At 48.6% G+C, this 26,971-nt stretch overlaps 1 protein-coding gene across 3 annotated transcripts in view; it reads right to left on the bottom strand.

Moving 5' to 3' along the window:
• LOC133340503 (iroquois-class homeodomain protein IRX-2-like) overlaps positions 1–18,569 on the bottom strand; it is a 41,259-nt gene extending 22,690 nt beyond the window's left edge. For all 3 annotated transcript variants that reach the window (XM_061548810.1, XM_061548809.1, XM_061548808.1), the window contains exon 1: positions 17,511–18,569. In XM_061548810.1, coding sequence (XP_061404794.1) covers positions 17,511–17,918 — 408 coding nt within the window. In that variant the 5' untranslated portion in view covers positions 17,919–18,569. The remainder of the gene's footprint in view (positions 1–17,510) is intronic.
• Between the last annotated feature and the right edge of the window lie 8,402 nt (positions 18,570–26,971).

Consider the following 26,971-nt stretch of genomic DNA (forward strand, 5'->3'; position numbering starts at 1 on the left):
GGAAAGTCCTGAGCACTTCAACATATTCAATCCAATTAGCCCCATCAGTCAAAATCACCCCAACTCGAAAGCTCAGTGGGCCTTACATGGTAAAATAAAAAAAATTCAGTTTATAAAAGTAGTTTATAAGTGGAGTGCAGCTGTTGACAGCAACGAGACACTTCAGGGCAACACCTTTGCATGCAACAAAGGCCACGTGTTAATGTTAAGCAACGATCTCCGTTCACTTTTAATGAGTTACGAGTAAACTCCGCAATTCCAGTTAATTGCACAGTGCGTGATGTTGAGCAGGGGAAGGGCGCAGGCACTGCAAGTGCCCGCTCACGCCACTGCTGGCAGAAGGGCCACCCACTAGAGCGAGCTCTAGAAAGCACCTCGAGAAGGTAATTGGCCTACTCTTCCATGCTGGACAGACGTTTGGAAAAATAAAAGTCATAACAGCTTTGCGTCTTGTTTCACATCCATTTGCAACGTACGACAGAACGTACTGCACGCTTATTGTATCGTGGTTGTCGCATGGTCTAACGAGCCCGGCAGCCTCAGTCGAATTGTAAGTGTGCGAGTCGTATGTGTACAATTTTTACATTGGATAGTTAAATATAATATAGTTGAAATAGTTTAATAGTTTTAAATACAGGGTGGAGAGGTAGCGCGCACAGTGGTTAGTTCACTGCCCTGTGAACCTGGCGAACTGAGTTATAGATTCCCCGCTATGTAGTGGTCAGTGATTTCTGAACTAGTCCTGATGATAATGAACCTTTTAATAACCAACACTGACCAGTGTGGTGAAGAATAGGCCACACAAGGAATGGGGAGGCCTTGATCCAGCGGTAGATTGAAAAAGGACTGTCCATTATTACTATTGCTTGCATCACCATCATCCCCATCCATCTCGGGTTGGTAAAATGACCACCGACTTGTGTGGTTGATTTACTCCGAGCGGTAAAGCTCCCACCAGAGGAACGTGGAATTTCCATAATGATTATCGTTCGGGTTATCGAGATGGGTGGCGCTGTGCCAAAGCATTTAACTCACCATCGATTGACGTGAACAAAGTAGTTCGATTCGCAGGCAGGGTTAGGCTCAGCCCATCACCACTTTGAGGCCGATAAAATCGGTACTGGCTCGTCGAAAGTCAACAGTGGTCAATGCCGGGAGAGACTGGCCCCACCATAGAAAGAGTCTAAAAAGCATACAATTATTTGCGCAAACCACGACCGGCGGAAGAACCTCCAACAGAGGGTGCTCCAGAGAGCCCCTACTCTTCCATGCTCTCCAGGCGTCGTGGAAGAGAGCTGGGGGAACCCACACTTTACCCCACCACAAGCACACGACCAACTGTGGTGTTCCCATTTGTACTGCTGGGGGTGAACAGTGGAAACGAGCACCGTTGCCGCAAATCCCGCGCACCAAGTTGGAAGCGAACCGTCGGGCCTATTGATTGCAAGTGCAGTGCGTTCACCGGTACACCATCGACAGCGACGAGGAAGTTGTGCTAATTTGCGCCGATGACTCAGGGCCACCAACAGAGACGGGTGCCCTGGTTCGTTCAGAGCTGCGAGGACACACTTTGACTTTCACCTTTACTCCATTAATATTTAACACCAATCGGCATCAGAGAGAGCTTGAGAAGGGCCAACTTGATTGTCCGAAATGGACTCTAAATGCCGGTACCGCCAGCGCATTATACTTAAATCGCACGCCGCCACGCAGGCAAAATTCATTATTGAAAGTGCAATAGCAACAGGGGGCACCGGTGGATAATTTGAGCAGCTCGGCCTGGATTCGTTTTAGAAAGGCCACACCTGCTGCTCGCGATGGCTGTGATCTTCCCAGGGTGTTACACATCGTGTTATTTCACATCAAACACACTCAAGGACTTCCCGGATACCGTGTATAATTGATGTAGTCTCTCTCTCCATTTCCCCTGTAGCTCTCGTCCCCCCCCCCTCAATACCCCCCCCCCCCTTAATGCCCCCCCCTGCCAACACCACTGCCCCCCCCCCCCCAATATACTTGTACCCTGTCACATCCCCACATCCGTTCTTTTGCTGCGCCCCCCCCCCCCCAAAAAAAAATTTTTATAATATCATCAAGCGCAGTGCTCTCATCGTCAGCGCTCTCTTCATCTGCACTCTCAGGGCAAGTCCGTGTCGGTGGCACAAGCCGTGGAGAGGAGAGTTCGGCACATATTGTGTGCGCGTGACTTGTTCGCGTGAAACACCCTCACCTGTTTTGAAGTTTCTGTTCCTTAATTTGACTCTCAGTGGTTTAGAAAAGGAATTTTTCCGAGCCAACTTTTGTGACGGGGATTTCTTGAAATTAAACATTGTTAATGTGTGTGCATTGTTTTAGTTTCTGCTGTGATGAGATTGTATTTTCTTCGAGTTATCTTTGTTCTAATAGTAGTATTACATATTATAGCTTATAGGACAAGCGTGCAAACTATGAATAAAATGTTACTCCAGTGAATCATCTATTTTCTGTTTCTGTAAAAAAATTTTTTTTATTGAGACTGGGTTTCAGTGTATGAAGTCAAATTACACAAACGTGCCAGCCGTATAAATGAGTACACCACCGTTAGTCAATGGGCAGGTCGTGTGTGGTGGGGTGAAGTGTAGACCCTCCCACCACGTCAAAGACGTCTTTCCAGTGTGACTGAGTATGCTCAACAACCTCTAGGGAGGGACTCTCTAGAGCTCCCTCGAGTGAAGGTCCTCATGCCAGCAGTGACGCGAGCAGGCAATTGCAGTGCAGCGCCTTTACCCTTCAGCACAAAAACAATGTGAGGCAACGCCTATCTCCCCTGAGCCAGCAGTGGAAATTCCACATTACCTCGGAAGGTGCCAGTCTGTCCGTCCATATGATGACTTCAGCTGGCTTAATATAAAGTGACACACATGTCAGTCGAAAGGAAACAATTATAATGATGCTGTTCAGATGTCCTAAAGTTCCCATAGACCGGACTGCAGAGAAGTATGCCGAGAACAGGAAATAATTGAAGCAATGGATAGACATGGCCGCATAATTAATAGGCATGATGAAGTAGGCAAATATCCAGGAAGGCAACTTTGCGAAAGACTTGCTTTGTTCCAATTACGTGGCCCTAAAACGCGGAAGCATCCATCCGAACAAATTTTTAAAGAAGTTATTCCGAGATAAAAAAAAAAGTGGTCTCATTTATTTTACTGGTGCTCTACTCACATGGTGATTATCAGACAATTGGTGTGCAGGCTTCTATTTATAGGCGACATTCATGTATCCCGCGTAATTCTGTTGGTTCGGGTCACAGTTATGTAACGGCAACCCGGTGTGTTTGTTCTTGCAGTGACCTAACTTGTGCTGCGAAGCGTAATTATGGGCAATCGCTTAGGGACGTGAGCAGGTGATTGCCCAGACAATACTAACTGTCATTGTGGCAATTAGACTGTGGCAGATGTAGCGATTATAATGTGTGTATAATGTGTGTGTATGCACAGCCATGTATGTGGGTGTCTGTGCGTGTGCGCAAGGACGTGTGTGTGTGGTTTTATTTCAATGTTTGTGGACGAAGGGGCGATGCTCCCACGCCGGGTGATTAAAACACAAGTTGGGCACAGTAGAGACTACAGGTGATGCATCTACCGGTCACCACGTGCAGTCAAATCCCATAACACCTGGGTCTGCCTCCCTTCATGACCTCCTGCCAGCAGCGAGCCTTCCACACCTCACGTGGCCTCAAAGTGCACCCAGCCTGGCACGAGCGCTATAGTGATGTCACTCTCATTGTGTTGTGTCGGTAGCGGTGGCACAGTCGTTCGCGGAACGTGCTGCAATTGCAACAACCTGGGTTTGACTCCGTGGCACAGTCAACATTCGTGGCGACAGAGGCATATATAGACAGTTTCCAGAGCTTCCCGATGAACACAGCCGTGAGTTAGTATTTGGTGTTGTGTGCAAATGTCAGGACTGGTGAGACAAAGGCAGCAGGGCATTGTGCTAGGCATTCCGATTTAGCATGTTGCTCACTTAACAGCGCTTGTTCCTACATATTCTATAGGTTTCATTCTACAAAATTGTCGGCCAGAGTTAGATTGGGGCTCGTCGAGTGAGTAAATGGGTGGCTGCAATTGCAGCAGAGCAATGGAAGACGATACAAACGAGATGGTAAAAAGTATACCGACAAAAAAATTACAGATTTTTTTTTGTGATGTAATTGCAACTCCGAATTGTGACAAATCATCAAATCTCAAGGGTTAGGGGGCAAACTGTTACAGGCTACCCATCAGACAGGGTTCCAGAAGGGAAACTAGCATTTTCTTGTCAAATAAGCTGATATAGACTGATATAGTTGTTTAAAACAAACGGATACTGATATAGTCTGAAATAGACTCAACTAAACAATCATTTTGTTTATTTTATCAGGTGAGGCTCATTGAGTTAGATCGAGATATTTTTTTCAGAAGAGACCTGGCCACAAATGATAACCCAATCGCCACGGGGAGAACATGCAAACTCCAAATATACAGCAGGCATCAGGGTCGGGATCAGACCCACGAACTCCTGCATACCAGGCGAGGCAGTTAACATCTCGCCACCGTGGACGCATAGCGACGTCCTAGACCTGCCCTGACCGCCTCGCACCACCTCCATCTGCTCTTGGGTCTTCATTTCCCCTTGGTCACCAGGCTCACAGAGATCAATCCAATGGCCAGAGCTTAATTTCTCCCTTGATATTTTTCCGCATCGCTGCTAGGCTGGTTTGAAGTCGGGAATTGTTGGTGTAAGGACACCGCCACTCTGATACAGGTCACGCCAAGTAATAATTATCCCAATGTATAGTATAATCCTAGTGGAGGAGGTTTATAACTGAAATAATATTTCGCTAATGATAATAAAGTATTACGAATTCACTCCTGCAACTACTATGCAAACATCAATTAATAATGCGGTACATACATACGTACAAATAGCAACATTTCGACTCCCAAGGTATGAATATGTTTACATAATTTCCTCGATGCGGACAGGGCGGTTGCTTGACCATATACCACCACGCAGTGCGGCGTAGTGACAGCGATTCACATACCACTCGTCTGGGTATCGAACCCACGTAGCCGGGTTCAGTGCCCTAACCACTGCGCCAACGCTCCAATTAACGTATTCTGTACTACAAATAAAGACACTGCTGTAATAGTGAATGTACTGACGCACTCGCAATCGTAACGACGTCAGTATAAACCACCACAAAGGCGGTAAGCCCACCAATTTCTAATAAGTTACAGACCTACAATGTAAGTTTTATATAAGTGTATTATTACGTTGTATTAGCCCGGCTCATATCATCCCTTTGGGGGTCGATAAAACTCGTACAACTTCGTGGAAAGGCACGTGCCTTCGCATGACAACCGCCGTTAGCTTCTGACAAAAGTGTCGCTAATGTTAGCGACTTGGGCGGGCATGATGACAACTGATGGGACGGCCACAGACCGGGATGTGAACTCAAATGTTTACCTTTGCTCGTCAAACACGCGTCAAACGCTCCGTACATACGTACCCGCGCATTCCACAAAAATCACCCGGGGGATGCGCCCGACCTCGCAAAAATCTCGCAAGCTAAGCAGAATTTCAACCTGGATAAGGCCTGGGATGTGTGACTGTCATGGGCCGTGCTGCAAGACCCTTCTCTGATCATGTGCTGCAACAGTCTAGTGCTCCCGCACTGACCAGCGTGACGTATGGTCAAATAGCCCGCACAAAGTGATTAAGTGGGGCGGGCCTTCATCCAGCAGTGGATTGACAAAGGGCTGTAGATTATGGATTTATATTAGCACAGTATACACATATAATAAGCAGCATCTATGTGCTTGGGTTGAGAGTGTATACGCTACGTGTTGTATATATTTGGTCAAATATAACATAGCATGGAACCCAGGTACAATATACGAATCTCAGTGATCATATTCATACTTGAACAATTTTACCGTGATAGTATAAGCGTGTTCATTACGATGTGCGTTTGCAATACGTGGTGTAAGCGAGCTGTTCCATTGGAAAGGAATTTAAATCACGAACGGTATAAACACATCACCCACCAGGCATTCGTGGAAAGTGTTGTGAGCGCCTATTTAGGTTGGTAAATATATTCTGTGGGGTGGCGAATTGACTTCGATTCCCAGTCACGGCTCACATCAGTGGCGAATGATATCTGAAGCCGTCCAACCCGCACTTGTCCTGCGCGGTGAAGTATAGTATTCTCATTTCACATTTGCTACCATACCGTAAATGGATTTGGTGAATGTAGTTTAATTATGGAAATGTAATTAATGTTATCACGTGCATTATTTTTTTTGTAAGTACGGAATACATCACAAACGTATTCTTGGTTCTTTCGGTAAAGTCACGTATAGAAGAAAATAATAAAATTATGAATCCCTGCAGTCACGAAAGCTTTAAATCGGCAGCCCTTGCAGTCCGGGCCACCTCAGTTCAATTCTCGACCAAGTACATCACGAGAGTCAATTAGTGCGTGAACTGGTATTGGCCTTCCCCTAGGTCGACTCGGCCTTAAATGGATATCTTCTGCGACGTGTGAACGTCAACAATGAGAAGACAAAAGCGACCAAGGTGGTTACGGCAACACCACGTGTCTTAATAGGCGCTCGCTAACAGCACTTGCCCTGACAGTCGACAAGAATAAATGTGAGATGTGTCTTTGTGTGCACGTGGCGTGTGCAGTTACAGACGTTGATAACTGCTCGCAAAAAAAGTTCTACTCGTACGTACAGCCACTATATCTGCAAGTGTGGATGGCACATTAAACGTAACAAAATTTGTCAAATTACTGAAGATGCCTACATAAATTGATTATGCAGTTTCCAGGAAATTCGCATGAATATATATATTCATGCAAATGCATTTGTTCATGAATATATTCATGAACAAATGTTTAATTAATGTATTATCAGTGTCGCAAAGAGCCCCGTATCTCCGTCACTGTTAATCAGACTTCAAAAGCCTAATTACCAATTAGTCAGGCTGAACAGTGCTCAGGAACGCAAGATTATACACAATTAGACAAAGACCCCCCCCCCCCCGTATCGCTTTACGAACAGCCTTGCTGTGAGCGAGCACCTATTGAGGCCGTACACGGCCACACGAGGTGGATGGGTGGCCAGCACCACGCCCGGCCGCCTTTGTCTCCCCCAGCGCTCAATCCTCACCACACCAGGTCACGTGCTGTGCACATTGTGAGGTGGCCGACTCGACCCGCCCCCACGATCGTCGCTTTGTTGTTGCAGACGATCGCGGTTCGGATCTTTTGTGAGCGGCCGCCCTGTTTAATACTCGGCGTCGTCTCGTCCACGGTGCGGCAGAGGTCGCAAACGGGTTTTGATTCCTTACCCGTACCCGGCCGCACCAGGGTCGCAAATGGGTACCCGTACCCGGCCGCAAACTGCTACCCGTACCCGAGGCGCCGGGTACGGGTACCCGTTCTCTACCCGTACCCTACCCGAAATTAGTGACAAACGGTTACTCACCAGTGACTCACGGCCTACCCGTACCCGTACCCGGCCGCACCAGGGTCGCAAACGGCTACCCGTACCTGGCCGAGTACGGGTAGCCGGGTATCGGGTAGGGTACGGGTATCGGGTACCCGGTTGCGACCTCTGCGGTGCGGGCCGTCAGGGTCCAAAATTCGCAAAATGTTCAAATGGACCCGAAAAGATACCCACGCGGGTTCTTAAATGGGACCACGCGTGGCAACGATCGCCTCCTACTGGCTACTGCTCCAGGTCACGCCGAGCAAATTGTGTCTCTCTGGGGTTCTCAGCTTCTTCAACAAAATCCACTTGAAGCAATGAGTCGACCTCGCTGCAAGGAGCGCAATAATCATTCACGAGCAGAGAACGCGCGCGCGTGCAGCAACAATAATAATAATCATGCATGCAGACTCGTCACCGCTTGCTATCGGCTTTAGCGTCACACTGCCAGCTTTACGGGACTCAAAATTAGCTTCAACGATTGCGCTCGTACATCGGGCGTCAGCGCGGACAACTAAATTAGCCCCAGAACAAGTGGAACCAATCAAACCTCGGATCGTTAATAGATGGAGATGCAAATTGGAAAAATGTCGCTTTTCAGAGGTTTGTTGTTCGAGGAACAGACTTCACGAGGCGCGTGCCAGGCATTATAGCCCCTTCCAGAGCAGCATTGGAATTGACATCAGTCGGTCGCGATCATCTCGCCGTCCGAAGAGATGCAGCTGATGCGGTTCGGGAGGATGTGGAGCTGAGTGGACTTGCCGAAGAACGCTGCCAGCGGTGTCAAGATCGGCCTCTGTGGAGGAGGAGGCTCGTGAAGGACGCTGCCTGCTGCTGCTACTGGGCAGTTGGAGGCAGTCGCCCTCCAGCAACAACGGAGGGCAAGAGAAGCGACGCTCACAACAACGAGCGGAGCGCCGGGTTGATAATTGCAGCGAGTTGGCACAGTCGGGGGGCACAGCTGGTGCATCTGCCAGTCATCTCAGTCAACCCATGGCACCTGGGCCTGTCCCGTGACCTGTAAGCGAGCCTTCGACACTTCACGTGGCCTCAAAGGTGCACGTGGCCTGGCACAGGCGCCGTCACTTGGTGGCGAATGGCGGCAGTTGTTGTTGTTGTGTAATTGGTCCGTCCGGTTAGAAAGTTCAGCTCGTGAGTTCGAACCCCGGTCCTGGGAAGATAAACTCGGCCTATCATCGTGACAGCAGGGGGGGGGGTCATAAAATAGCTACCACGTTGTGGCGAAATCAATTTGGTCGACTTGTGAATATAACCAAGTCGCCGCCATGGGAATGTGGAATTACCACCGCTCGCTCAGGGCCGCTAATGAAGATTACCGATCGCTTGCAAGGATCATCCCGGGGTGTGGAAAATATTGCCCGAGTAAGAAGCCAAGCGAATGAACATCCGAGGGTACAACCATCGTGGAGACGGAGCGATGAATCCCAGCCCTTGCGCAGGTGGCTGGGTGGATCGTTATATCGCAGGATCGTGAGAGATGCGGACCGCTTGGGGAGGCCTTCAGTCCAGCAGTGGATTGAGCATGGCCGATGGTGATAACATGTTTACGGTGCTATGTATTCGTGTGTAGGCCCAGAAGTGTAAGCTCGCTAACAGCACTTGCCCGGACAGATTGTATGGGGTAGACGGGGGATCTTTGCCTTTGTATGTGCGAACGGTTGAGCAAAGTGGCTCGTGACCCGAGTTCAATTCCTGGTCATGACGTATCTCAACCAGCAATGCGCCTCCCGTAAGTCGGCTCAGCCTGAAATGAGTGTAAAACATCAGCACTGGGGGAAAACAAAGGTGGCCGGGCGGTTCGTCCGCCGCCAGGATCGGCTTGGCAAGCCGCTCGCTAACATCACTTGTAACCCAACTCTCTACGTCGGCTCCACGTGTATGAATGTATGAATATACATGCATGTATAGTACACACATACAACCCACGTGTTGTACCACTGTCATGTCGACTAACTTGCGTTATCGCCACAATCCATTAAGAAAAGTAAGTTTCGCATCCGCTCGAGAAGAGTGGGAAAACCCGTGTTCACCGGAGTATACGACGCACCTCGCTCCTGTGAAGTTGGGGGTGCGTCTTATATTCCGGTGCGAGTGTGCGAACAAGTTTGTACAGTAAAGTCACGTAGAAGGGAAGTAATAAAATAATAAAAATAAAACATAATAGAATTATTTTAACGACGTTTCGGCCACACTACGTGACTTTACCGAAAGAACCAAGAAGATGAATCCCTGCAGTCACGAAAGCTTTAAATCGAAATTTAGGTTTGTGTAGCTTCTCTTGGCACAGGTTTTTAGGGGTGCGTCTTACTTTCCGGAGCGTCTTATAATCCGGACTGTCTCTACGGTCAGCTTGCTGTTGCTGCATGATTACAATTAATCGATCCACGTCCATTCCGCGAAAGCTCACGAATGTATGGGCGTTGTTCGTGGGGCGTTGGTGCAGAGCTGAGCGCGGTTCCTTCTAGAACTTTCCAACCCTTAGGTTCGATTCCCGGCCACGACCGACATCGACGGTGAGTGACATCTGAGTAATACCTAACCCGCCCCCATTGCCCAGCGTGGTGAAGTAGTGGATTACAACAAAGACCTCAAACATTACTCATTACTATTATCCTCTTCATTACTATAATTATATGGTTGAAATTGCATGAAGTACATTCGCAATTATTGATTTTGCGTGCACACGTGTGTATGCCATATATGAGCCGTATGCATTTATTTACGTTTATAATTACAAAATAAACACGTTTACATTTTCAGTAATTGTAAACGAATATTTGCACTTGATTGGCCGTAAGAAAAAAAAAGTCGGCCCGAAAGTTGCCAATGATTGAAATGTCGTTTAACTTTCAATTTCGCTGCGTGCACTACAAACATACAGACGTACTGTTCACCTGCAAACAACACAATTGCGCAGCGCAAAATTGCACGGAAGGAATTCGAACTATTCATATAATTGCACACATACGGAGCGTTAATACGCATTCATCACGAACAGCGAGCGTAACCTTTAATACACTCTTAATTCCTCCGAAACACGGTATTTCGTGATGATGGCGTATAAGGCTGGCACTAAAAATGCTTAATATACTTGTATAGTACATTTACACCTGCATATGGCATTCCGAATTCTGAGCACATCTATGCGGGGTGGTTTAACCTTAATTAGTGCTCGCAAACGAATCATCATCGTCTCGGGTCTATTCGGCTCATCATCATTATCATCGGCCATGGTCAATCCACTGCTTGGTGGAGGACTTTCCAAGCCACCGCTGCTACCTCTGACAGCCCTGCTCTGTAGCAATCCACTTGTCACCTGCCCACTAACTGACTTGTGCGCTCCATCTCCTCCCTGCAGGTGCTTATCGGATGAGTTACCTCATTTGCCTAAACGGAGGGATATTCGTCTTTGCATTCACAGGCGCACGCTACATGTTAGTTGCCCCGACAGTCTATATGCTAAACAGTGGTGTATACTGTAACTTAAAACACATGGGCACGAGATGGAATGCTTCAATGACACGCACTAACTGGGACCCTCTTATCAATCCAGGGTTTGGATGAAGGCCTTCCCCACGCGCGTATCGGTTGTCGGGGATCGCTTAAGTCCATACTTCACCTCGCTGGTCAATGCGGGGTGGTGTAGGGGAAGACTTTGGCCCGGTTTAAAATGCCACTGATGTTAGCCGTGGCCGGGAATCGAACTTCGCATCGACGGGTTGTTCACAATATCTCAATGCCGCACGTTGTCGTGGACGTCACAGAGTGTGCGCGCACACACACGAATGTAGGCAGCGTTGAATGCATCCGTCCAGCTTGCGATGACAGTTCATATTGTAATGGTATATACGAGCTGTGTTTTTATAAATAGGATTGTTGTCAGATCAACTTGCTCAGTGCTATGCATAACGGTGTTAAAGTATGCATGATGGTTAATGTTACGTATACTGTATACACGGGTTACGCAACTACGGTTTCAAATGTGTTAATTAAAAGAGTAAAGACGTGCATTACGTACAATATTGGATTTACAGCAATACTGTAATTACAAGATCCCATATATCTCTAAATTATTCGAATAGTTCTTAAACTGCATAAAAACTACACATTAACCGAAGTAACGGTTCTTTTTTTTCCGCTGGCACTAGGGCTGATCGTATTGCAAACATGAATGAAAGTAAGCTTCTGAAATGTTCGAATATATAAAACAAATTAAAACAATTCAGTATTTGTTCGGCCCGAATAATCGATGTGACTTCATTAGTCTGCGAATTGTAAGACACCCCAGACAGTAAGACGCACACCCAAACTCATGCCCAATATCAATAAAGTTATACAGATCTGGTCACACATCTGACTAGAAGACGCAGCCACAACCTCTGCTTTAAAACACGGCAGAGGATTATAATCGCATAATCAGGAGACCAATTTGAGCAACATTAATTTTGAAAAGAGATGGGGCCGAACAAATAACTTTTTTTAAATATTCAACTCGAAACCATGTGCATATTTTAAACATATTTACAAATTTTATGTTGACAATTATTTAACCTAGCAAGTAGAGATTAAGAATAGGAGAATCACATTTTTATTTCCTTCCGTGGTGGAATTTAAACAAATTATGATTGGAAAATCAGTATGAAACCGCTTAGTGCGTATCATGGTCTATATACACACACACGAGCAAGTGAGGAGCGGTGACGCAGTAGTTAGCGCATTGCACGACAGTATAATATAGTTAGATTCTAGGCCACGGCTCACATCAGTGGCGAGTAATATCAGAAGCGTATTTTAGATTCCCAGGACTTCAGCAACCAGCACAGACCATCGTGGTGAAGTATGGTCAAATGAGCCGACACGGCGTCGGAAAGCATTCATACAGCAGTGGATTGATAAAGAGCTGGGTTTTGTACACAGCGTGTGAATATAAAACCAACGTTCAGATTAATTAATGCCGCGAATAGCATCCATATATATAACAGAGATGAATTAATGTAATTGAATGCAAACTGTGCACGGTGCATCAAACGCAAGCGTACATGACGCATTCCAGAAGAATTGGTTAGTGGCTGATATTGTGTACATACCAACTTCTTTACACTTATCCTATTAGTTAATTGTGAATTATATTTTATTTACACACGTACGTATACATTCACACACACACACACACCTGTACACAAATCTATAAACGAAATGGCATCACACATACGCCTACACATACTTTGACACAGACCTGTATATATATAGAATTATATTTGCATGCATATACATACACACATAAATACACATAATTACAAATAACTTAACGCGCACTTTCAGAACACAACAATTGTCTGCACAAACACGCGCGTGGACATTTTCGCATACCACACACAAGACAAAGATCACCCGTGAAGCCTTAGCAGACTTTTGGGGCAAGTGGTGTTAACGAGCACCTATGAAGGCCGGCACTAAACACGAGGGTTGTGGTTGGCGAGCACCACGCCCGGGTGATTTCGTCTCCCCCTGTGGCGATGCTTTACACCAAAGCAGGAACTCATTTGAGGCTGAGTCGACCTCGGCAAAGCTTAGGACCCTGTTCAGGTCATCGTCACTGTTGGGTCGCCGTGAGCGGTCATCGAACCCGGGTGGACGGGTTCGTAGCACAGCGCGTTAACCACTGCACCGCCGCTCCCACATAGCGATACGCAGAAGACAAACGCGCACACACATACGTGTACTGTATAGTCTACAACACATTGCGTTGTACAACTTTCTGTAAGTGTCTGTGCACACGCAGACACAAACGCGCGCGCACAAATACACAATACATAATTAACAGGTGAAAGACAAAGATCCCCGCAAATTACTTTTCAGGCTATTGCGGCCAGCGTTGTTAGCGAGCACCTATACATTCCGCAAGAGGTAGGATTAGTGTATTTAACAAAGACAACAATCCGCCGTATGGTCCTTCACAAACTATTGGGGCAAGTGCTGTGAGCGAGCACCTATGAAAGCCGTCACGCCACAAGAGGATGTGGGTGGCCAACACCACGCCCGGCAGCCTTTGTCTTCCCAGTGGCGATGTTTACACACCGCGCCAGGTACTCATTTGAGGCTGAGTCGACCTAGTAGAGGCCCACGATCGGGTCAGATAATCGTCACTGGTGTTGTGCCGTGAGGGGGAATTGAACTCGGGTCACCAGGTTCGTAGTGCAGAGCGCTAACAGCTACACAGCCGCTCACACATTTCACGCACACATATAGACATACACACACATATACGTTTACAACGATCCCTCGCTTAGACTTAGAAAGTCGGAGTTAGTAGTTGGTCGTTCGCAAGCACCTACCCATTAAGGTCGACGTGAATTACCGTTGGATGACACGGATAGGCTGAACGATAATATATATGATTTAGGAATTATCTGGTTCAATAAAGTCATATACGTGCTTACATATAGTGGCAAGATCCGAAGCACGGCTTTATTGTACTAATATTGAGTACAGTATAACTTTAAACCCAAACTGCACAACACAACTTCACTTCAAAAATAAGTTTCAGCTCGTTATCAATTCACTGCTAGATTACGCACGCCGTCTCGGCAATAGGGGTTATCTTGACTTCTGACCATACTTCACCACGCTGGTCAGTACGGATTGGTGAAAACGAAGGCTCAAGATCGGTTTAGATATCGCTCACCAATGCAATTAACCATGGACGGCACCGCCATGCTGCCTTTGTCTCCCTTGCGCTGATCTTTACACATTCGTTTAAGGCTGAGTCAACCTAGAGGGGTGGGGATATGGGCAGGGCAACTTCAGGTTTTTTTCCTGCCACTGTTATTGGTCGTGAGCGGATATCCAACTCGGGTCGTGGCGCTAACGACTGCGCCACCGCTCCTCCCCGCGCGCGCGCACACAACTTCACACACACACACGACAATAACCTGCCGTGACAATCGTACACAGTGTATAACTTAATAGGCGCTTTGAAAATTAAATATTATTGAATGATAAGTGTAGGGAACAAATGACGAAATGTGCAGTAGGGCACCTCGGGCTTTCTTACCATGGATCATGATGATGATTATTATGAATAATTTAATTAACGCTCAACATATATTATATATCCACGCAACGAGGACGTTAAGACGCAGTTGCTTCCTCATATTTGAGTCACACCGAGCACACATTTTGGGTGCATCTTACTTTTTTCGGAGCGTCCTTATAATCCAGAGAATAATCACGCAACAAAGACAAAGATCCCCTGTATAGCCTTAACAGACTGTTGAGGCAAGTGCTGTTCGCGAGCACCTATAATCACACGCGCGCACACACACACAATACGGACATTCCTTCGCACAAACACACACCCACGAATATATATAGTTAGTTCACTATTCATACACGTACACACCCACGTACAAATTACTTCGCACGGACATATATATTGCAGAAATAACTTGACATATATGAAGCCTTTAGAGGAAACAAATATATAATAGCCGACGTTTCAGGAAATGGCCTTTCTTCGCGGCAACTGAATGTATCGCTACACCCATCAAATTATGTGCTTGAAATATAAATGAATTCACTCGCCCAGTAACTTATACCTCTCAAACAAACACAGGCGTATGAATTATTCCACACTCGTATACACACACACACACGAGATTAGCTTAACCCCACACGCATATCTATAACTTCACAAACACATACATCGATTGTAACTTAATACGTGTGCACACTGGTAATTAGTAACTCAACTGTTGCATGAGTATAACAAACCATGGAGTGGTCAGGCCTTCATCCAGCAATGAATCGACAATGGTTGATGCTGCCGAAAAGGCATTTATTACAGCACTTGAAGCACGCACAGACACACGCCGCACATTGCATACACTATTTAACGCTCACCCAAACACGGAATGGATATACATGTTCAACAATATTTAAATGCACATTCGTGAAACGCATTCACACACGCGCGCGTGCTCGTTAATTCTACCATGTAGAGAAAAAGACAAATATCCCCCGTATAGCCTTAACGAAACTAATAGGGCATGTGCTGTTAGCGCGCACCTATTAAGGCCGGCACCAGACACACAATTAATACGGAGTCGACCTAGGAGAGACCCGGGACCAGATCAAATAGTCGCCACTATCATTGGTCATGAGCGGGAATCGAACTTTGGGCGCAAGGTGCGTAGCGCAGTGCGCTATTCGTTACACAATTCGCTATCCCATGTACGTAACCACGCACGCGCACGCACTGCTGAAGCGATAAAGTGTCCGTGCGCTGTGTTAATTGTCGCATCTCCTCCGATTGACGTGGGGAGGGGAATATATATTCCTGAAAAAAAAATTCACTTGAAATGACCACGAGGTCAAAGTCAAACTATTGGGCGGCAAGATGATTCCAATTAACGAGCGCACGTGACTGATATCGGTACAGAGTTTATCTGTGTGTGTGCTGTGTGTGTGCTGTGTGTGTGCTCTGTATGTGCTCTGTATGTGCTGTGTGTGTGCTGTGTATGTGCTGGGCCATATCACCCAATCGTGCGCCGTTCCGGATTTAATAGGTGCTCGCTAACAGCACTCGCCTCAATAGCCTGGGTTTAGAAAACAAGGGTGGGCTTTGTCTTTGTTTGTGTATGGCGTGGGAGCGGTGGCGTAAGTGGTTAGCGCACTGCACTACTGGTCCCGCTCCCAGAATTCGATTCCCGGACACGGCTGACAATCGGCGGTGATTATCTGAACGAATCCTGCGCCTCCCCTAGGTCGACTCAGCCATAAACGCCACGTGCACGCCGGGGAGCGGTTCATCACGCACAAGCAACGACAACAAATCCGCCTATTGGCGTCACACACCGTGGAGACATCGGGCTATTAGCGAGCGCCTATTACGGGCACGAGGAGGTGGTTGGTGGCGAGGAACAACGCACGCCCGGCGATGTTTACGGTTCACCAAATGCGTATCGGGGCCGAGTCGACCTAGAGGTGGCCCTCGGCATGCACCGCTGATAATCATTAACGGAACATGAGCACATTTGCCAGGATTCGAACCCAGGTTCGTTAGTTTTTGTTTGTGTTGCCGGCTTCGTAGCGGCACGTGCGCGAATCACCGCGCCGCTCTCCGATCGCAACTCCCCCCCCCCCCCTCTGCACGCTCCGCGAAGAGGCGGATAAAGACGGCTAGGCTCGCCGACGGTGAGGCGTCGATGTGTGGCGAGTTGAATCGTACGGTGCGTCGATGTGTGGCGAGACGCAACGCAAATGATCGCTGTTCTAGACTCTGACGCTGTGGCGGGGGGAGTCAGTGACACCGATCAACCTCCCGAGACCCCCCCCCCCCCCTCATCAATATCTGGGAGCTCGCAACATTTTTTTGTAAGTTCCTTAATTGAACGTTGCCTTTCCAGATTGCTCCAAATGACGAGCGTCGGCGACTGTGTTCGCGCAACATTACAGATCTCTACGATAGACGGATTTAAATGATATCGATGGCCTCGGAAGGGACCATCGATATAATGTTGCGCGACCCGCGTGTCCGCGTAAAGGGCGATCCATTTGTGGACACCCCACTGATTCCCCCCCCCCCCCCCCGCATGACCCCTGTTACTTCTAAACACGTTGGGCCCAACGCAGCCGTGTGATGTTGGTCAAAGTATTTCGGAAGGGTGTTGGAATATTGAACACACGCATTGCGATTGGGCGGGTGTCATGCGGAGGCTTTGAAATATATCTGTTCTCTCTTTAGTTCCCCCCCCCCTGTTTATTTTGATGGGGTATCTACGAATGGATCGCCCTGTATGATACGAGATTGTATATTGTAGCACGATACTGCGTTGTAAATTATGTACATGCACAAGAAAAAACACACAATAACACTGTGACACCCCCCCCCAAATATAAATATAACAGTCGACGTTTCGGGCAATGGTCCTCGTGTGTAAAAGAGCGTAAAGGCTGCTCACTCACCATGTACGCCGCATAGGGGGGACCATCGGCGGCCGCGTACTGGAAGGGGCCTGCGTAGAGGGAGGCTCTTAGCCCGGGGTAGGGGCTGAACGCAGACCCTGAACGTCCAAGTTCGGCTCCTCGTCCCGCGTGAAGCATTCCGCTTGGCCCTCCACCACCACCACCAACTCCGGCGCTCACGGATCCCACGCCGCCGGCTGCGGAGCCGATCAGGAGCCCCGCGGCCGCGGCCGCTCCTCCTCCCCCCCCTGGCCCCGCGCCTCCAGCCGCGGCCGCAGCAGCCGCGGCCGCCGCTGCAACAGCAGCCGCGGCGGCCGCCGAAGACGACGACGACGACGATCCGGATGGGTAGAGCGCAGCGAGCGATGCGGCGGGAGACTGGTACAAGAAGGCGTGCTGGTAAGACATGTCTGGCGGACGATCTGCTGCGCTCGCGGGCAACGAGAGGGGTGGCTCCGACTACATAGACGGCTCGAGCCACACGCGCACAGCATGCACAGTGGCGTGCGGCCGACTGGGTGGGTTGGGGGGGCACGGCAGGGTAACAACCCACGGCTACGGCGTGCGCATGTGTGGCCCCCGCTCGCTCTGTGTGTACTCTCAGAGCGGCTGGCGTTGAACAGCACTGAGAGAGTATCTTTAAAACGAGCCGCGCTACTTGCTGTGCTGCACCGCCTGCCCGGCGTGGCGAGCGCTGTCACTGCGTCGGGGGGGGCCCCTGCTATGCCTCCCCGATGTGCTAACGCGGCCCGGCTATTGAGTCCTTAATAGCTATTGTAATTGCAATTTGGTAGATTCACCGCTGTAGCGATTATTCGCAACGTGCCAGCGTCGTGCGCTGACAACTTGACCCGGTGTTGTTGTTATGAGCAAAGAAAGGGCTGCACGCACACATAACCCTCCCTAGCCACTCACTCACTCACCTACTCGCCTGTCCTCCTGCCCCTCCTTAACAGCGTCCTCTCTTCCCTCGCTGCCGTGCAGGCTATTGTACAGTCTGACACAACACGCACGCAGCCTTGCTGGCTCGGTATGACTTCATCCAGCCTCGCTCCTTCCTCCCCCCTCTCTCTCTCCCCCCTCTCTCTCTCTCCCTCTCCTCCCTTCGCTCCCGTCCACCACCAACACCGCCAACCTCCTCTAGCTCGCCCGTGTCCCCGTGCGTTCTACTCCGCGTGTGTACACGATGCGTACGGCGTGAGGCTACACTGCCTGTGTGCTCGAAGCGCGCGTCCCTTACTCTCTGCACTGTGCATGCAGCGCAAACTGCTGTGGTCGGTCTCTCTCTCTGTGTGTGTGCGTCTCATTGCCCATGGGGGTCTCGTCGGGTTTTTTTTTACTACAAACCAGCTCCGCCTCTAGTGCTGGGATGGGTGGAGACGGTTTAGCTTGTATTTCTGGCTTGCGCGTGTGGGTGTGTGCAAGTATGCGCGCGCGTGTGTCACGTCGTGGAGCGGTTAGAGCGGCCACCGCCAGCACCAGTGACGAGGTTCTGAACCGGTCCTGGGGCTCCCCTAGGTCGACTCTGCCTCAAATGAGTACCTGTCGCGGTGTGTCAAACGTGGCCACTGGGGAGACAAAGGACGGTCGGACGTGGTGCATGACAACCCCCCCCCGCGATCCCGTGTCGGCCTTCATAACAACACTTGTAAAGTCGGTTTAGGCTATACAGGGGATCTTTGTCTTTGTGTGCACGTGAGTGCTATCGTTTTTTGGAGAATGCGTTTGTGTCTAAATGCGAATGTGTGTATGTATGTACGGTATAGGCCCATACATATACACACGCACACACGTGTGTAGACGTGTAAGTGCGCGTTAGTGTGTATGTGTGAACGCGTTGGCGTGTATGTATAGTTACCTTTGGGGGTGCGGTAGTGTAGTGGTTAGCGCTACGCTGCGCTATGCACCCGGCGACCCGGTTTCGATTCACGCTCACGGCCAACACCAGTGACGATTATCCGAACCGGTCCTGGGCCTCCCCTAGGTCGACTCAGCCTCAAATAAGTACCTGGTGCGGTGTGTAACCATCGTCACTAGGGAGACAAAGGCGGTCGGGCGTGGTGCTGGCCACCCACCCCTTCGTGTACCGTTCCGGCCTTCATAGGTGCTCGCTAACAGCACTTGCCCCTACAGTTTGTTAAGGCTATACGGGGGATCTTTGTCTTTGTATGTGTCCGTGTATACAAGTGTGTACGCGTGTGTCAGAATGCATTTGTGTATACGGTATAGTGCGTAAGTTTGTCTTTGTGCATATATGCACCGTATATACACATACGTACATAATGTACGTGCAAGTATGCGTGTGTGTGTGTGCAAGCATAGGTCTTTTGGCTATGTACATGGGTATGCATGTATACGTGCGTGGGTATGCGCGTGCGTATTAGTTTCGTGCCTGCATATGGTATAAATGTGTAAGTATGTGTGTCTTTGTATTTGCATGTGTAAATATGATGCGTGTGCATGTACCAGTGTGTAAGTGTGTGTATAAGCATGAATGCACATGGGCGTGAGCATGTGTGCGTGTGTGATCAGCATTTGCCCTGAGGTCCAACGATAAATGCTGAATCCTTTGCTTTTGCGTGTACGTTATGTGTGTGTGTCCGGCAAACTGAGTTCAATTCCTGACCATGCACATAGCAGTGTCAAGCGAACCCGTCTTGGGCAACCTTTAGGTGAGTCCAGCCTTAAACGGGGAGACAAATGCGGCCGGGCGTGGTGATAGCCACACCACCGCGAAGTGTGCCGTGTCTGTTATAATAGGAGCTCGCTAACAGCATTGCCTCCTGTGGTCTGCAGGGTTAAGCGTAGGTTACGATTCGTGTAAGAATGTGTTCGACCCCTGCCAGTGACGTGCATTGCATGGCACATCATCAAGTGCACCAGTGGGCCAATCACAATTGAAAGTCCGCGGGCTCAATGTCGGCTGAATATCGAGTAGGTTACTGCCTGGTGGCGTGGCGTGCATTTCAACAACATTACCGGGGAGACAAAGGCGGTTGGGTGTGCAAGTTTGTAATTGCAATCCGATTAGCGCGGTAAGAAAACGTACGGTGCGAAAGAAGTTCAACATACATAGAGCAATCCAGTGCTGTACGAGGACGTGTTGTGTAACCATACTTCACCACGCTCGTCCAGTGGCTGGCCTGGACCAGTGTTCCGCGTGTGGCCCAGAATCGAACTCGTGCTAACCGCTGCCCCGCAGCTCCACCCCAATAAAACACACACACATATATATGTAGCGACATAAATGAATGGGTGCTCGCTAACTACCCTCTCCACGACTGTCTGTTGGGTTGATTGAGGGACCTTCGTGCATGTGTGTCATCCTGCCTTGATGAGAGCTTCGCTCGCGAGCAGCACTCTACCCCAACCGTCTTTAAGCTCCACTTGTGAGCTGTGTGTGTGTGTGTGTGTTCCTTGTCGCCGAGTTCCATTCCCGGCGACGCATAACGTCAACGGAGGCCTCCCCGTAGGTTCGCTCAGCCTGAAATGAGTACTTGCTGCGTTGTGTCAAACCATCAGCACTGCGGAGACAAATTCCAGTGGGCGTGCTACCGGCGCGCCGTGCCGATCCTCAGAAGTGCTCGCTCCCAGCACTTGCCCCAACAATCTGTGCGGCTATATGGGGCTCTTTTCCCTTTTGTGCGTGCGCGCGCGCGTGTGTTGTTGATATAATACGTATCATGTATTTTATTTTAAAGCGTGTTGAAGTATGTTGGTGTGAATGTAACGTGTTTTAACTACAGGCATCGCATTGTATATGGATCATTGACTCTGTGTGCCAGACTATTAAAATGATGAATAGATAATTATCCCCACGTTATACATCATTATACACCTCTGCGCGTAGCGTCTGCTGTTGTTATATGCGAGCATGTACACGTTGCTGGTTTGGTATGCATCGAAACTTACGGCTGTGATAGTCACAGTCGTGATAACGAGATGACGTGTGCGTGAGATATGGGACATTGCGTATGTATGAATATGCACACGTGTGCATGGGAATGACATAATCACGAGCCATTGTCAATCCACTGCTGGTTTAGGTTCTCCTCGTTCCGTCACCATCTCTCGCGGTCCTGCGATACCCGCACCTGCATATTCCATCGCTCCATCTCCCCCCTTGATGTCCCCTCTCGGGCGCGTTCCGTTCCTTGGCTTGCTCCCCCTGTGATTATTTTTGGCCGTTCGCAATCATACCTTCAATCGATACTTACGGCACATACACACGAATGTATACTTGATTAACGGGCAATGTGTCACAGCCGCGCACAGCATATGTACTTCATGAATATGTACACGGACGATGCGAATACCATGCCACAGCAACTCATCGCCTGAGATCGCATCCCATGTCAAACATTCAAAGAGCACCCCCATGGGCAGGAAGCCCGTACAGCAGCACGCAGTGACTCATCACCGGTCTTCAAGTGGGCAGCAATCTTCCAGTAGGGGCGATGATCGGTGCTCGTCATGGCAATTGAGTATATCGCACATTCATATATACCCAATGTATACAGATAGAATGTTAATATTGTACATTTTAAGCATATTGAGTCCATACACAAACATGTACGTGTGCAATGCCATGCCATAGGAGCATTAATTATGCAATTGAGTTTTACAGTTTTTACGTTGTTATTTTTCAATGATACACGAATTAACCTATATGCTTATGTACGTGAAAGTGCGTGTTTTAGTGCACTCCACGTGGCCTTAACGTGCACATAGCCTGGCACAAGCGCCGTGGTGACGTCTCTGCCACTTAGTGGTGGCGAATGGCGGGGTTGCTATTAGTGCAAATGCACACTCGCGTAGAAAGCGCTGATAAATGAATACTTGTACCCATGTACAGTTACGAATGAATAATATACAAAAGACATTTGCAAAAGTGTTGTCGCCAATGTAGGAACCTCCTGAAACGTTAATCCTGGGACTCATTTATTACGTGTACATTACGTGTTATACAAACAAATATATACATTCAACAAAGTAATGCCCCAGGCTGGATTATGTTATTCCATAGCATCTATCTACTCCAAGGGTAAAAGTGTACAACGCTATTCTAAGCCTCGTGCAATGTATGAACAGCAAGCCGTATGCCTTGCTGTGCTCTGTAACCTGTTAAAGCAACTTATATAAACCGCCTAAACTGAAGGCAGGGACTTCCAAGTCAGTCCGGGTTGGCGAGCCTGGAGTGAGGGGGGGAAGATTCCGCACCCGGCCCACCACGTCGAGTATCCATCTCGCTAGGGCTGTGGCTCCCAGCAACCAGTCACGTGTCTACTCCAGTCTGCCAGCGTTCCCCGATCATGGTCGGTGAGAAATGCATGCTCGAGGAGAGACAACCAGATGTGATTTTATTTCCTGCTCTCTCGCGCGCGCGCGCCCTTCAAACGTGTGCGACAAGACAAATCAAGATTCAGACACACAAGCTCTGAGGTGTTTCAAGCTTACGTAGGAGAGTGTGCCGGCTTCAGTACATCGCGAACAATGAGGATGAAGATCCCCTCCCCCTACACGGGCTGTTGGGGCGAGTGCTGTAAGCGAGAGCCTATTAAGGCACACGAGTGGGTGGCGTGGTACAGAAACTACGCATCTCCCCAGTGCTGATGTTTGCAAACCGCATTATGGGTTCTCACTTGAGGCTGAGTCGACCGAGTATGCGGTTAAGATTACCATACAAATATGTAGCAGGAACAGCAACTCATTGGATGGCCACGTTGTGGCAGGCCTTTGAGTTGGGATTCTAAACAATAACGCGACCACACATCCAGTTCTATTGAGATGATGGTCTGGATAAGGCCCAGAGCTCTTGGTACGTGCTGAATCCTCGTGTGTTGTTGTTGTTGTTAAACCGGAGTGCGCTAACCACTACGCCAACGCTCCCCGCAATACAGCACGGCCGCTTGAGATTATGTTAAGATTCAAATCAAGATTATGTTAAGGCTTTTATCGAAAAGCTATGCCATGCGGTCTAGTTATAGAGCTTATTCAGCGCTCATGCTTGTTGGGAACTTTGCATGAGCCAGTTGTGGGATGATATTTCACATTCTCGAGGCGGAAGCAGCAATGTCGTCTCCGGGAACTCTTGATTTCTCCGCAAATTGGTACTAATTGGATCGACCCTGGAATGACGACGTTAGGTTAGGTCAGCAGACGACAGCGAAATGTAATCTGTACGGTATATCGTAACGCGTTCATATTCGCTCATCTAGAAGAGTTTCACTAAGTCTTAAGGCAATGTTTTTTTAGGCGGTCCTGCATTCTTGTAGCCAGTTCCAGCAGTGGTTGTGTATTTGTAAAGTTTTTTTTAACCATTTGCCGATTCTGTTTTGTTTAACCTTCTAATAAATAAACGCTTTGTTTACGCGGCATGTGTTATGCTGTTGTATGTGACTACGTAGTACTGTCATCGTTATCGCGTCGTTTTGTTGTGCTGTTATGCACAAATGTCGAGCTGATCTCACCCGTTCCATCTCCTCGGGTGCACATGTTCCCGTCCACGTGCCACTCCTTGGCTGCCTCTGCCTTATTCATTATTCGATAGAGCACCCTCCGGATTGGTATTCGGCCTACTCTTCAACTCCAACCAATACGTCTCGGAACGAGTGAAAGTACACACACACACACACAAACTGTACCCCACCACACACGACATACCACATCCGCATACCGATCGACTTACGGGCAGAACTTTTTCTAATCGTCTTACTATCGCTTCAACTGCCGCACCAGGAGATCGAGCCTGCGAACGCGAGACTGCGGCGTATGACAGCGTCTGCTAGAAATCGCGCATCACGGCAGCATCCCACGCGTGCCGCGTGCCTACGCTGCCTGCTGCGCACGTTGAACCGCTACTAAATGTCACTGGGTATCTTCTGCCACCCTCTGTTGCTGCTGCTGCTGCTGTGTACTCCACCAACTCACGCACTGCGCCGCTTAGTGGAACCTTTCACGCACTATCTCATTGCGGTAAATCAGCAGTGGTGGGCTTGGGGGGAGGGGAGGGGGTGTGCAGGAGACTGCCCCGCTAATCGCTAAATGTTTAGCGTGCAGACTCGCTGCGTGGCATGCCATCATCCAATGAGAAACATTCCACATTCCTATGGCGGGGGCATACAAGATATTAATATGAAGATTGCATAATGCACTGCCTACACCGTGTGTGAGTTGTGTTGGCTGCGCGTAATTGAAATGCAATAATACACAGACGGCGTTAGTACAGAATGTTGTATGCAAGGTTTTTGTTGTATTCTTGATGGGTGTACAAATAAATTCGCGTTGTTTATTGACCTTTGCTCCGTAGCGACGTGTCGATCACGCGCGTTGTCTGACCATACTTCACCACGCTGGCCTGCGCGGCTTGCTGACTTGGCGCTAGACATCTCCCCGCCGTTGTTGATGTTCGCTGCCGAACGGGGAGCAGAAACTCACGCTCGCTGTGTTCACAGTTGCAGTGACGCTAACCACTGCGCCACCGCTCTGCGTGCGTATTCATTTTTACATGTTGTTTTTAAATCAGCGCTTAAATGTGTGGTTTATCTACGTGAAATTTGGCGACAGTGGTTGTCCAATGGATAGTACTGCTCCCCAGCATAAGAACGTGGAATTGCCATCACTGGGCTTAGTGCCGTAAACGGAGTTGTCAGTATGTGTGCACATGTGTTAAGATGATTGCATATTTAATACAGTACACAGTACTGTTAATGTACGGCATTGTACATACAATATACATTATTGTTTGTGTATGCAGTACAGTAGACATTAATCTATATACTGTATAGACTGTGTACGATATTGACTTCGTGCTATACAGTCTATATAGTATATGTCGTGTGAAATACTTACCAGTGTAAACATAGTTTACAAGTCACACAATCGTCGCTACTAAACAACGTCTACCGGGCTAATAGCCGGCGAGGTGACTCAATAGAGTGAGCAGTTTAAATCCTGATTGAGGGTTCACTCAGCCCATCGATTCTTCCAGGGGTCGCTAAAATACCTACCACTTTGTGAGGGAAGTCGACAGTGGTTGCTTCATAGATGGACTCGCCCCCGCCATAGCAATGATGAATTTCCCTTCCTGGCTTAGGACTGAAACCAGGAGATGGGGATGTCTTGCGTGTGTGTATTATGATAAACTATTTTACTAGGTAAGGCTCCCTGATCTATATCGATTTTCTTTCAGAAGCGACCTGGCCACAAATGATAGCCACAACGATGTGTCTTTATCATGTGGAAAGTTATAGTAGCCAAATACTCTAAAGGCATGTTTATAAATGTGGAGGGAAAACCCGGAGGACCCGGAGAAAAATCCACGGGGAGAGAGAAATGCAAACTCCAAATATACAGGCGCCAGGGTCGGGATCGAACCCACGACCTCCTGTATATATTAATATCTCGCCACCGCGGCGGCCTATGCAGTGTATGTGTCAGCTCTTCCCGAGCAAATGGACCGTCCTCGACTGAAAACACGAGTTCAAACCAACAGCCATGGCCAACGCATCTTTCAAATAATAATTATTGTGATCCATCAGAGGTCGGTAAGATAAGTATCAACTAACTGGCGATACTGTTTCACTTGATGCAGGAGGGCAGTCAATACGTTTATGGATGTACGAGTCATCATATAGGAAACGTGGAATGTCCAGGAAGCTGTGAATGCGTAACAGATATGAGCAAAGTCTGATGCTGGTTGAGGCACCGGGACACGTTGACTCTATATAAACGATATTTATACACTTTTACTAGTACAGATTTATGTATTGCTTTATGTGTGTGCGTATGTGTGTTTTATCAGATGAAATTGATATCTGAGTCAACGCATTTCCGTAGGTCGACTCAGACTTAAATTAGTACGTGGTGCAATAGCTGAAGGTCAGAGCTGAGGAGACAAAGGCGGTCGGGCGTGTAGCCAGCTTACACCTCCCCACTTAATAAGTGCTCGCTAACAGCACTCGCCCCAATAGTTATAGTCTGTCAAAGGCTGTGGAAACATCGTTGGCTGTATGTGTGTGCGTGTTTAAATGCACGTGTGTGTGGGGAGCGGTAGTGTAGCGGTTAGCGCACTGCGCTATGAACCTGGCGACCCGGATTCGATTCCCGCTCACGGCCAACACCGGTGACGATTATCTGATCCAGTCCTGGGCCTTCTCTAGGTCGACTCAGCCTGAAATGAGAACCTGGTGCGGTGTTTAAACATCGCCACTGGAGAGACAAAGGCGGTCGGGCGTGGTGCTGGCCACCCACCCCCTCGTGTACCGTTCCAGCCTTCATAGGTGCTCGTTAACAGCACTTGCCCCCACAGTCTGTTAAGGCTATACGGGGGATCTTTGTCTTTGTGGTGAGTAATACTTCTCGCTAACAGCACTTGCACCCACAGTCTACTGAAGGCTATACGGGTGATCTTTGTCTTTGGGGAGCGGTGGTGCAGTGGTAACGCACTGCGTTACGAACCC

This window comes from Lethenteron reissneri, chromosome 9 (genome assembly GCF_015708825.2).
Source record: "Lethenteron reissneri isolate LAM-NWPU_2019-01 chromosome 9, ASM1570882v1, whole genome shotgun sequence".
Taxonomy (NCBI): Eukaryota; Metazoa; Chordata; class Hyperoartia; order Petromyzontiformes; family Petromyzontidae; genus Lethenteron; species Lethenteron reissneri.